We start from the raw sequence: 13710 nt of genomic DNA, 5'->3' as shown, positions 1-13710 counted from the left end.
TAACAGACACTAGAAATTACCTACAGCAATAGTTGAAATATGCTTTTACCACAATCCATCGAAGACTTTACATTGCAACTCATTCACCCAAAGTTTCATGAACAATACTGACTCTTACTATTCTATTTTTTCCAGTCTTGTAGATCTATTTCATTTTTAAAAGGCTGGTGCAATGACCCCTAGATGGATTTTACAACCCCAGGGATCACAGCCTACGGTTTGAAAAACACTGACCTAGAACATTTTACCCTAGGATTGAGTATCAGAACTACATGGTGTGCCTTTTAGCAGAGCACATGCCTGGGGCCCATTCTTGGAGACAGCAGGTCTAGATGGACCCCTGGCATCTGTATTTTTTTTAAAAAAGAATCCCCCAAAGAACTCTGGTGCTCCACTGGTTAAGGACCAATGTCCTATTGCATCTTTCTGACTGTTGAACCTGTGACTTACTTCTCGGTTTCGTTTTGTTTATTTAATTTTAGTGTTTTCTCTGTCACTCCCCAGAATGTCAGTGACTTCACCAGGGAGCTTGTCTGTTTTGGTTTCATCCTTCTTTCCAGGGTGAAGGACAGAAGGTTGGCTTTTCATTTATCGTTGAGAACAAGCTTGTGGTTCATGAGGAGGGTCTGAACTTTGGGAGGGAGGACCGCCAGGGAGGATCCTGGTCCTCTGTGGAACTGCAGCTGTGAGAGGAGCTGACACATTCCTTTAAGGAGCTTGAAATGGCTGCTGCTGTCAGCCATGACTACCTACATACACAGCTGCATTCGAGATGTCTCCAGCATATGATTGGCAATGGAAATGTGAGGATAACACAAATGCTGGTTATCCAGATTTTCTTTCAAACCTCGTGGCATGGCCCACTGGGTGGACTGGGAGAGAAAGTAAACTGCAATGAAAACCATTATCCATGTGGTGCAGCAGTGCTCCAGAATGTATTCACCAAATGCAATGAATGTCCCATGATGATGAAAGAGGTTGTTGATGTGGGAGGAGTGGGGTGAGGGGGGTGGGGAGCATATGGGGACCTCTTATATTTTTTTAATGTAACATAATAAAAAAAAGTAGGTCATGCAGAGTCTAACTGAACTAGGACCACCAGCCTCTTCTGCCCTCTTCTGCCCTCTCCTGCTCTTCTGCCATGCCATGTAAGTACAAGTTTCATCACTTCAGAAATCCCATCCATTCCCTCGCATGCCGCAAGATGGCTCCTTGAATTGCAAGGCGTCTCGGCGATGAGCAGCTGCCCATAGGAGGGGTGGGGGAAGCCTCCTGAAACCTCTCCCCCGGCGAGCAAGAGAGACATGACTAAATAAAAACTGAAATTGTTTTGACATTTCACTCTGGTTGTTGTAGTTTTAATAATAAAGGGAAAACAGTATTCGCCGCTGTGAATAACGAGGCTGTATTTGGAACGGATGCAGGCTGCACTGGGGATTTTTGGTACCGGGGTTTCGTTCATTGGGAGAGAACAAATAGGCTGGGAAGAGAGGGAAGTTCAAAGAAAGGAGAGAGTGAGACCCCGATGCTTTCCCGTCATTGTCATTGCTTTATCGCCGCTGGGATGGTGGCCATCTGTGGGTCCCTTTCTGGAAAGCCTGCTGCCATGCTTGTCTGTGAGTCCATGGGCACCAAGATGGTTTGGATTTCACCCACCATTTTAGTGCGTGTGAGTGGATGCATCCATTTATAAAGCACATACAATGAGCCAGGCCCTGTGGATACTTCGACATGAGTTTTAATTGAATCCTCATAATAACCCGTGATGTCACTCATCGCCAGCCCCATTAAACAGAAGCCAACCCTGGAGCCCAGGGCATCGAAACAGCTTGTCCACCATCACCCAGAAACTCTGCAAAGACGCTGGATTTCAAACTCTTCCAAGTCATCTCTAGTTACGGTACTTGAAAGGCAACTTTATGACTAACCACACAGCTTTGTTATAAATTCATTCTCCCGTCTTTTTAAAAAAATTCGATTTACCTTTCGCCATCATCAGCTCTGTCTCTTTGAGCTGTTTGCTCATCCCTCCTCTCTCTCTTCTCCTGCCACCTCCAGTGCTCCTCCTCCCCTCTCAAAAATATAAAAGAAAAATAGAACAGTAGCAGCCTCCCCGGTGGATTTTATAACTTTGCATACCATATATTTAGTTTAGTAATGAAAAATTCCAGCTCCAGGCGGTGCATAGAATAGCATTTCTAATGTTTCTTAAACAGCTATTAATGCAGCCGTGCACTGTGTTTTTTCCCTTCCTCCTCTATATAATCCTCTGCTAGTAGTACATTTTGAAATTGAGAGCAGGAACCAGAGGAGGGACAAGCTGTGATTGATGGGCCCAGCCTGGCTTGCTGAAAGAGCCCCATCTGGGGTTGGTTTGGGGAGCAGTCAGATGTTGAGGGGGAGGTCAGCAAGGCGGCCCCAGCTCCCCCTCCTCCATCACCCCAGTCATGCCCACGTTGCACAGCGCACACACCCTGGCTCATAATTGAGGCTTGCCTTGGGCAGATGCTTTGTGGCGTGGGACTAGAACAGCTGCTAAGTTTATGGAGGAGAAAGGAAGCAGGATGGTGCAGCAGGTATTTTTTTTTTCCATTTTATTTTCCACTCGCAACTAATTTGAATTAAGCCGAAGCCTTTCCTTGCATTTAGTGTGTGTGCTCTGCGATCCGTGTTTTGCGCCTTGGATAGCGCAGGGGGAAGGGAGAGTGGTGGCGGCGGAGAGTGTGTGCGGGCTTTCTGCTTGATGTGACCAACTGAGCCGCTCTTAGAAGCAGCAGGTTAATGGTGTAATTTTGCATTTTCCTTTGTTTCGAAGCCCCAGGGGCATGGTGCAGTTTAGCTCTCTTCAGTTCAGCACAGGAGGCTTTCTCTGAATACGTGCGATTTCTTGCCAGAGAAGTAGAACAGACCACTCTACTGAACTAAAGTAAAACAAACTGTCAGCAAGACGGAAAACTGCAGGCGAGCAACAAGAATGGATCGTTTTCCTCCAGCGAGCCTGTGTTGGTGGGGAGTCCCATTGTGGAGTGGCTGCTTGCTTTGGCGGTGTGGACAGATGCAATCAGCTGGCTTATTAGGGCTTGGCAATTCCTGTGCATTTCTTCATTATAAAGGCTGTGTTTAGACCGGAAGAGATTCTTCAGGGCAAGAAATGAACTGGGGACAAATAAATTCCAGAAGTGGAAGGAGGAGGGGGTTGCTTGCGAACTTTGATTATTAAAGCTGGGGAAACGAACACACAGAGAAAGAGAAAAAGATTTGATTATTTCAAAGTCAACATCGGCAGCTATGGAACCAGGCACTTTTCCCTCAGTGAGGAAGTCTGGCAGTTCCATCGAAAGGAATATACCAGTTCCACGTTCTGCCACGCAAAGGCTATTTTTCAGTTGAAATGTGGTTTGCATTAGACTTTGAGCCAAAATGTTTTGCTGAGTCTGACTGGCTGTCACCCTTTGTTCTCTTAACACTTTTCAGAAACCACTTTATTCAGTTCCTCAGGGAAGTGAACATAGGGGCGTGTCTGAAAAAAGCCCCCTCTCTTTTTCCCTCTGACTCCTTCTCCTGAGTCCCCTTCGGAGAGTACAAGAAGGATGCGGCTTGTATCAGTGGCCAAGGAGATTCTCCCTGTATCTTCGGAGTGGCTCTCTGAGCGTATGCATAAAACAGAGTCGACACACTATGCGAGTAGTCAGATTAGGGTGTTCGTCTTAAAATAGCAATAATATCCTGGCTATTTCATGCTTCAGTAAAATATTTAAATTGAAATGACATTTTTACCCTTTTATGAATCAGTTGTGGTTGTAGTGTAATAATCCTTTTGCTCTCTGTAGCCAGAGTGAAAGTTGCCTATTGGGGTGTCTTGGAGTGATGAGGGGGTTTCCCACTGGGGAGAGCCATTGCTGAGTTGCTCTAATTGGCTGAGGTTCAGTGTATTGGATAAAGGAAGCTTTTTAAAAAAATTTTTTTTGTATGGTCTTTATTTCAAATTTCTACCCAGTTCTGCAGCAGCAATAGTGGGTTTTAAAATAGGGGATCTTGACTTATTTTCCTCCCTTTTTTGTATTTAGCAGCAACCAAGAAAGGTCCAGGCACTGAGAATTGGATATTAGGTTTGCAAAAGCTCTTAAAGCAGTTGCTTGATGATGTAAGGGACATGTGCAAAGCAGAACTGCACTCCCCACCAAGTAGGAGCACCCTGATTTAAGAAGCTCCGTAAGTTTCAGAATCCCTGTGATTGTTGCACTTATTTAGGGAAAGGAGGGAGTTGGCACTGGAGTAGAAGGAAGAAGGCAGCTTCAAGCCAGAAGGCTCCAAAAGAGTATTGCCTGTCACCCACCTACGTGAAGGGGGCTTCAGCTTTCAACCAGGAGCCAGTTCAAGTGCCCGGAATGTGCCTTGACCTGGAGTGGAAAAGCTTCCTTTAAAGTGAACATATTTTTCCAGGGAATTCATCCTAGCCAAGCTAAGAGCATCCCTAGGGAAGAGACAAAGTACCTCTGAAATCATTTGAAGGTGAAAAAAATTTCCATAGGAAGTGCAATGTTCTTAATTAAATATTAGCTGTCATTAGTCCAAAGTGCAAATGTTGGGAATGTTAATTAGGGTCTCCCTGGAACTTTTGTCTGTGTTAATAAGTAACTGCAGGAGGTCCCACCAACATCTGTTTGAAGACTCCAGGTACAGGAGTGAAATATAGATCCCAGTGCACCTGGAGGCTAATTGTAGGCTTTTTGATGACCAATGACAGATGCCCAGGGCCTCCACACCCTGTGCGTGGTATAAATCATGGTGGAGGTGGGGGGTTTGTCCTGAATTGAGTGGTATCCCCAGCAGGCCCTTGCCTTGCCTAGGTTAGCCTCAAAAGCCAGGCCTTAGACTGGAGATGGTGGTAGAAGGTTCCAACCCAATCTGGCTAATGGACTTGCAAACTGCTGGCATCTTCAAAGCAAAACCCCAGCATCTAACCTCCGGCAGAACATCCCATACAACCAGATGGAAAACAGGTTTTGGGGCCAAAATGTTTGTGGTATTTAAAAATGGGAACAAAACTTGCAAAAGCTGGTTCTCTTGCCAGGTGAGAGACACCTTGGCATAGGGGTGACACGGGGTTTGCTTCAGCTCCTGGCTTCTGTAAGAGCTACCAGTGGCTGTGACCTTGGACAATTATTGCCCAGCTCTGGGCCACAGTATCTTCAACTACAAAGTAAAGTGGGATGAGCAATGCAGTGTACCTAAGGCAAGGATTCTCCACCTCTGCACTGTTGACATTGTGGACTTTGGGTTGCTGGGTGTGCTGTAGGGTGTTCAGCAGCATTCCTGACTTCTAGTATCCCGCTGCCCCAACTTGGACAATCACAATGTCTCCAGACATTGCCAGGTGTCCCATGGTGGGCAAAACCACCCCTGTTTAATATACACTAATGCAGAGTACCCAGAAAAGTGCCAGGCACCTACCAGGTCTGAGGCGAAGGGCAGCGTTGCTCAGTATGGTGTCTGACCACTGGTGTAGAGAAAGGACATCTTTTTAGATGGAACATAGAAGCCTGAGGTCTCCATGGACCTTTTCCTCCTAAGCCCACTTCTGCTGAGTTTGATGTATGTGTGCATGTGTGTGTAAGTGTGCATGTGCGCATATGTGTCTATAGGTATGTATGTGTGCTTGTGCATGTGGGCACGCATGCACATACATGAGTTTACAACTCAGAGACCCAGTGATGGGCCGCAAATCCCTAGGAACGATTCTGACTCACCCTTTTTGTATCACCCTCAACATCACAGACCCCCAAAACTAATTGAACCCTGCCTTAGTTTCAGCAGAATGGACGCCTTACTCTCTCCTGTTGCTTCACCACCATCTTTATATCTAACACATTGATAACTTCTTACGTGATGTCCCCATAGCTCATTATATTCCACCACAGGGGTGCCAAGCTTTCTGTAAAGGGAGAGAGTAAATATTTTAGACTTTTTGGGCCTTATGGTCCCCAATCTGCCATGTTAGCACAAAAGCTGGCATAGATAATATGTAAATGAATGGGCATGGCTGTGTCCCAATAAAACTTTATTTATAAAATCAGGTGATGGGCCAGATTTGTCCCATGGTTCGTTTGCCTCGCCATATTCTACCCCAGCCTCCCCTTCTATGTGCTGCTGCCAGATTAAGCTTAACAAAACTGAGTTTTCCTTCTTAACGTGTGCATTCACTTAGCAAACACTAGTGAAAATCCATTTTGCAGCTACTGTGCTATTAGGTGCTAGAGACAGAACTGGAAGTGTGATGCTGTCTCCTGCCTCCAAGGAACTCACAGACAGATAGGTAATGACAATTCATTGAGTCACGTGAGACATGGCCATAAGCTGGGGTGGAGCAGAGAAGGTCAACGGTCATGGTTGAGGCAGCAGGAAGGCTTTCTGGAGAAGAGACTCTTGATCTGGGACCTGAAAGAGAAGTGGGGACTAGTCAGGCAAGGGGCAGGAGAGAGTTTTCCAAGAAGAGTGGATTTAAAGAGTTGAAAGTAAGGAGAGGGGAAGCGGACTTGGCCCAATGGATAGGGCATCTGCCTACCACATGGGAGGTCTGCGGTTCAAACCCTGGGCTTCCTGGACCCGTGTGGAGCTGGCCCATGCGCAGTGCTGATGCACACAAGAAGTGCCGTGCCACACAGGGGTGTCCCCTGCATAGGGGAGCCCTACGCGCAAGGAGTGCACCCTGCAAGGAGAGCTGCCCAGCGTGAAAAAAAGTCCAGCCCACCCAAGAATGGTGCCGCACATACGGAGAGCTGACACAACAAAGATGATGCAACAAAAAGAAAACACAGATTCCCGGTACCGCTGATAAGGATAGAAGCAGTCACAGAAGAACACACAGCAAATGGACACAGAGAGCAGACAACTGGGGGCGGGGGAGGAGAAATAAATAAAAAATAAATCTTGGGAAAAAAAGGGTTGAATAAAATCTGGTAAAATGTTAAAAAAAAAAAAAAGAAAGTAAGGAGAAGGTGGGACTCTTATTCTCTCTCACAGGTCTGTAAGCATCCTGAGGGCAGACCCTTCTCTTTCCAAAACACTGAGAACCTAGATATTAGCAGGGAGCCATTGCTGGTTTGCAGAAGTTTGTGGGATTGTGTCACCCTTCCTGAGACTGCTCTGTACTAAGGAGAGGCCACATGACCATATGTGTTCTGGAGAAAGTATTTCTGTTAGAGGTTGGGGGAGGGAAGCTTTAGTCTTTGTGCAGCCATCTCTCTATTCCATAACTCATGTAATGGTTTTATTCTCCCCTGTGAGACCACTCATGGAGTTTTCACCAGTCTACCGTTTTTTTTCAGAGATGGACCAGGTAGAAGGTAGGCAAGGCTGAATCAGATCTTTAGGAACAAGCAGACTTTGGCACAATGAATTTCTCTTTGGAAGGTTGGTTCTTAAGTTCCCAAAGTTTTAGGGCTTCTCATTAGCTGGAGAGAAGCAGCATCCCTTTGGGATTTCTGTACTCAAGATTATGTTCTCTGAGCATCCCAGTGGAAGAAACAGATGTTAGGTGGGTTATAAACAGCAGTGATTTTTTTTTTATTAGTCCCAACCCTTTTGGTTGTATGAAACAGAAAAGCTAGTTTAAACAAAAATAAGAAATGTACTGACTGACATACCTAAAGCAAACAGTAGGTAGAGCTGGATCCACGATTGGAATGATGTCACCAGTACTGAGTTGCTATTGCTTGGTGTCTCCATTTCCTCTGGGTAGGCTTCACCTTTGGGCAGGACTTCTTCAAGTGGCAGCTCTTGGCAGCCCCAAGCTTGCATCATTTTTACAGTGACTGATCCCAGTGGAAAGAAAATTGTTCCTTCCCCCAAACTCCAGCAAAGTCTCAGGATTAAGCCTCATTGGAGTTAATAGGGTTTATCTCACTATGAACAAGGACCCAAATTCCTATGGCCTTGAGTGGGATACCTTCTGTGGCCAGTCACCTGACTGGAATCACATGACTATCTAGAGGGAACCAGAAACTGGGCTCAGCCACATATGAACTGCATGGGCTGAGAGTGGGGGTGTACCCCAAAAGGAATCTGGGGTGTTGTCCTTGAAGAAATAGGGGAACACGAAACAGCAATGGCAATAGACGTCCTCTGTGGTTTCATAAGGATGGGAGGGTTAACTTTTCATGTATTGTAAGTAAACCACAGGCAGACCTTCCCTAGCCCAAAGTGCCATAAAAAAGTGTTAGAGAGATATGCTTGTGCCTTTTTTTTTTTTTTTTTTTTTTTTTTTTTTGCTTCCAGTGACACAGACATTTGGAGAAGTTCGTCTGGGGGAGAAAAGGAATGTTTTTACTTGTGAAATGTTTTAAACACATCCTAAGCTTAGTTCTCTTCAAAGTGTCATCTTTAACTCTCTAATTAAGGTCCCCTCTAACAAATGCACCAGCTCTGTGTGTTTCTCTGAGAATAAACTTCCCCCCTCTATGTTATAATGGTATAATGCCTCTGCTGTGTTCAGATTGCTTTAACTGAAGAGTCTCCTGAATGTCGGCAGTGGGCACTGGGAAGACGTGAGCAATTCTGACGTTGTTTTACCTTGGTATCATTATCTGAGGGCTAAAGTCACATCTAATTGACCGCAGATGATGGGAGGGGCAGCTATTTGGTGTGTTTAGTTGTTAGGTCCCCCCCCCCCCACATGTAACTATGAAGCCCCATTCATTGAGACCCTGGAGAATTAGGACCTGTGGGGTAGATTCTAATGAATTGTGTATACGTGTGTGTGTGCATGCACACAGGTTGATAGACACATGGGGGATGGAATGGAGAGAGAAATGTGTCTTGAAATGGAATCATCTGAATTTAGTTTTTTAAAAACTCATCCTTTTAACTTAACTGTAATTATCACTGCATGTTTTGCTGAGATCTGAAGGGTGGGTTGTTATATAATACTATGTGCTCATAAAAAAAAATGATAATAATATGGTGTGTGTTGGGGGAGCATTGACTAACGAGGCCAAGCTTTAAAGTCCAGCCTTCTGCAGAGGTACTGAAGATGGTGATATCACAGAGGATCATCTTTGTCCAAATTAGGCTCTGAACTTGCACCGGCTGCTTCATTTGTACCCTGAACACTCTCTCTCACACCCACCCATGCCCGTACACACACACACACACAGAGGCATTGAGTCCATTCCGGGATCCCTCCGTCCCATTATGTGCGCCAAGTCACATAAAACTTTCATTAGATTCTAACGCTTAGATGAAGCATCTCTCTCCTCAAGAACACACAGTTCAATTGAATCCTTCTCGGCATTTTAAGTATCAAATCAAAGTTCCGCTGTCGGTGTGCACAACGACATGCTCCCAGGTCCCAAAATGGGAAGGAAACAAACAGAATCAGTGGAGAACGCTGCAACCCAGCGGGGTGCAGAGCCTGGCGGTGCCTGGGCGCGGGGCTGCAGGGCTCAGGGAAGGCGGCCCCCCCTGTCGCAGCCTCCACTTGCGCATCTGTACTATGGAGGTAAACGGGGCTCCCCGTTGCCTCCTCGCATCTGGCGGGATGACCTGGGATTCGTCGGTGGCGGCTGTTAACTCAGCTCGGGGAAGCGCCGGGGAAGCGCTGGAGCCCGGCGGCCCCGCGGGCCCGGGGGGCGGCTTCTCCCGGGCACCTGCTCACGGCTTTCTCTCCCTCTCCCCCGCTTTCTGCCTCTGCAGGGTAATCAGGAAGCAGCGGCCGCCCCGGACACAATGGCTCAGCCTTACGCTTCGGCGCAGTTTGCCCCCCCTCAGAACGGCATCCCCGCGGAATACACGGCCCCTCACCCCCACCCCGCGCCAGAGTACACGGGCCAGACCACCGTCCCCGAGCACACGTTAAACCTGTACCCTCCCGCCCAGTCGCACTCGGAGCCCAGCGCGGCGGACACCAGCGCGCAGACCGTCTCTGGCACCGCCACAGTAAGTGGGCGCCCGCCTCGCGGGCCACGGGCAGGGGCGGGCGCGCTCCGGGGGACAGGCGCCCCGGAGCTCCGGGCGCGGGGGCGGGGGCGCACCCACCCCCTGCGGGCGCCCCCTCCGGAAGGCGGCGACCAGCCCGGTGGGTCCCAGGTCAACCCTTCTCAGACCAGCCTGCCATCCTGCGTTCTCTCCTCTGAGTCATTTAAATTAACAACGCATCTCTCATTAACCACATTTATTTAGAAAGGGAACATTCATCTATTTTCCGTTTCTGTCGTTTTTTTAAAAAAATTTAGTGTGATATCTATGCCACGTTAGCCATTTTCAGTGTACAGTTTGGTGGCTTTAATTACAATCGCAGTGTCGTACTCCCAGAACTTTCTCACCACCCCATAGAGAACTTCTGTCCCCGTTAAGCAGTAGCTCGCGTTCCACCCTCCCTCCAGGCTCTGGGAACCTCTGATCAACTCTCCGTCTCGCTGACTTTGCTTACTCCAGATAGTTCACCTTAAGTGGAATCTGGCCATATTTGTCCTTTTGTGTCTGGCTGGCTTCACTAAGCCAGAATGGATCTTGGATATGAAGCCTCTCTTATTTTCTTTTTCATGGCCTTCTTGAGATAGCATTTACATACCATAAAATTCACCCATCTGAGGCGTACAAATACAATTTGGGGTATGTGTGCGGAGTTGTGCAGCCATCTCCATAGTCTAATTTTAGACCATGTCCATCACTCCCCAAAGAAACCTTGTCCAGGTTAGGTTAGAGGTACCCCCCCACCATTCCCACCCCTGGTCCATTGGGTCCAGCTTCTTGCACTTAGCATAATGCACCTGCCATGCTGCTGGGCGTGTCACCCATTTCTTCCTGTTTATTGCTGAGCCAGAGGATACAGGGAGGTATTAACCACAAGGGGACAACATGAGAGAATTTTGGGGGGTAAGGAAATTATTTGTTCTCTTGGTGGTGGTAGTTATTTGATTCTATGTACCCAAAAGAGTGAATGTTATTGTGCATGAATAAAAATGAATTAAACAATTAAAAAAAATAACATGTCATGACCATAAAGAAAACTACTTTTATTGGCCATAATTCAAAGATAACTCTAAACAAAGATCAGTAATGATTAAAATTAAGCAATCTTCATTTGTGTACCAACGAAAATAATCATGCATCTCCCAAGGAGCTCATGGGTGGCATTTGGGAAACCTTGCTCTGTAGAGTCCTTCAGAAGCTTGAGTGTGCCAAGCCTCAGGTTAAGGGCATTTTATAAATGCAAGGCTCTTCTGCTTCTTGCTGTACCCTCAGGCCTCTAAATAACCCATATTTGGCGAGAAGTTTCTTGGCCTGAAGCACGCCATATTGCCTGCAACTAAAAGCAACTTCTGAGTAACTTTGCTGCATGGCACCTCATTCATTTAGAGTTACGTTTGGAGATTAAAAATAATAATATAAATCCCAGGTGTTCTATTGCTTTTTTTATTACCATTTTTATAATTTTAATGTATACAGAGCATTGGGATTAAGGACATTCAGAATGTTGTACAGTCGTCACCACTATCTACTTCTGGGTCCTTTTCATCTCCCTAAACCGAAGCTCTGAACCCATTAGCAGTCACTTCCCATTTCCCCCCAGCCCAGTCCCTGGCACCCACTAACCTGTCTTCTGTGACTATGGATTTGCCTAGTTTGGAAATTTCATGTAAGTGAAATCATGCAGTATCTGTCCTTGTGTGCCTGGATTTTTTTCACTTATAATGGTTTCAGGGTTCATCCATGCTGTCCCATGTATCAGAACTTCATTCACTTTCACAACTGAATACTATTGCACATCTCCTCATCCATTCATCAGCTGATGGCACGGGGGTAGTTCCACCTTACAGCTATTGTGAATAGTGCTGCTGTGTTGTATCTGGCTGCTCTAACTTAGGCGTTAAAACCATTAAATGGGTTTGCTGGTTCAGCTGGTGTTTACTGTTGCTGTGGAACGACAGGTAGTAGCAATGGAGTTGATGCTTATTCATTTGTGGTAGGGCTGGGGCAGGTTGTTTTAACACTAGGAAAATGTCTACTCAGACATCATTTATTAAGCCTTAGCATGCAGCCAGGACTATCTAATCACAGTGGCAGATTTATTCATTCATTTATTCACAAATTTATTAAGCGTCTGTATGGACCAGGATTCATGTAGGAGATGTGGCTGAACCAAACAGACATGATCCGTTCCTTCCAAGAACTTAGTGTGAGAGTCAGGGAATGAACATGTGCCACACAGCTGTCTTACCACATGTTATGATACATGCTCTTAAAGAAAGGACCAGTGATGTGGGAGGGTAAAAATTAGTGGGGGTTCTACCTACAAATGGATTGTTCGGTAACATTTCTGTGAATCAGAAATATTTAGGCTGAGAAAGCAGAGATTTCCAGGCAGAGAGAATGCCATGGGCATTGGTCCTTAGGTAGAAAATAGCTTGGCTTGCTCAAAGAACTAAAAAGGGTCAGTATGTCCAGGGCACAGAGAACATGTGTGGACAGTGACAAAAGATGAAGTAAGAGGGATCAGCAGGAATCATATCTGACAAGCCTGGTGGGCCTGATAAGAAGTAGGAATTCCACCTTAGGAGCAAGGGAAAGCCATGTGAAAGAGTTTAAACCAGGAGATTTATAGCAGATTTTTTAAGAGGCTAATGTTACCTACCTTAAAAGAAACCCTAATCCATTTGGGGAACTGAGATGTTCAACATCCTCCCCACCACACACAAAAAAGAACTCCCTGGGGAGCAAAAATGAAATTTAAATCCCAGGCACCGCGATGAGATAAAATGATGAACAGGCATAAGCACTTCCTTTAAAACTTTGCATCAACAAAAGAATATAGGGTAGGTATAGTTCTGTTAATTCTAAGGATGTGATAAGTTCTAGAGCAGGGACTTTCAAGGCTCACATGTATTATGATGGTAATAGGAGAAAATACTTTTTAAGGGGTCTACATAAAATTGTGCTCAGAGAGATATGCATTTTAGAATCTGCTCATTACATGTAGCAGAAATCTCTGCAGGGAATATATTGGCTCATACAAAACAAAGTCCAGGGGGATCACTGACTTTAGACATGGCTTGATTGTTGGCACACATCCATCAGGATCCAGCACGAGTCATCCCTAGGCTCTGCTTCCTCTTGCTTGGCTCTGTTCTTAGGCTCTATGTGAAAGTCCCTGTAAGTTCAGTTTCTTGATGTCACAAAACAAGGAGCTCAATGAAAGGCTCTTGGATTAGTCCCATGCAAGTGCTGGGAATCACCCTCTCCCTGGCTCATGTGGTGTGGTATTCTAAAGTGGCTGAAGCTGACACTATATGCCTCATTCCTGGGGCCAATGAGGATGGACCAAGGGAGGTTCCACCAGAGTCCCTGAGAAGGTGCCTTTAGAACATCACAGTAAAGGTATTTCATGGGCAGAGCATATTCTGGGAGGAAGGAAGCTGGTCAGAGCTAAAGGTGGCATGGAGAGTCATTTGTATAGAGATGCTTGAGTTGATATGTTTGCCAGGTATAGGGAATGAAGAGAAGAGCAAAGACAGAACATTGGAGAACTCAGGTTTTTGGAGGAAGAGGAGCTATTAAATGAGACATAAAAGGTCTATTCAGATTAGGAGAGTGTAGGGTCATGGAAGCTGGAGGGGGTGACCTGAGAAGATTATTGAAGCTGACATTTGGCTATCACTGAAGGCCCTGGAGAAAGCAGTTTTGCTAGAGTACAGACAAAGATGCCAGGGG

The 13710-nt window shown here is 46.1% G+C and overlaps 1 protein-coding gene across 50 annotated transcripts in view; it reads left to right on the top strand.

Moving 5' to 3' along the window:
- Positions 1–13710, top strand: part of RBFOX1 (RNA binding fox-1 homolog 1) — a 1470157-nt gene that overhangs the window by 1279399 nt on the left and 177048 nt on the right. For all 50 annotated transcript variants that reach the window (XM_071211399.1, XM_071211389.1, XM_071211388.1 and 47 more), the window contains one exon: positions 9694–9936. In XM_071211399.1, coding sequence (XP_071067500.1) covers positions 9694–9936 — 243 coding nt within the window. The remainder of the gene's footprint in view (positions 1–9693; positions 9937–13710) is intronic.

Source organism: Dasypus novemcinctus, chromosome 23 (genome assembly GCF_030445035.2).
Source record: "Dasypus novemcinctus isolate mDasNov1 chromosome 23, mDasNov1.1.hap2, whole genome shotgun sequence".
Lineage (NCBI taxonomy): Eukaryota > Metazoa > Chordata > Mammalia > Cingulata > Dasypodidae > Dasypus > Dasypus novemcinctus.
This window is presented reverse-complemented; position numbering and strand designations above follow the sequence as displayed.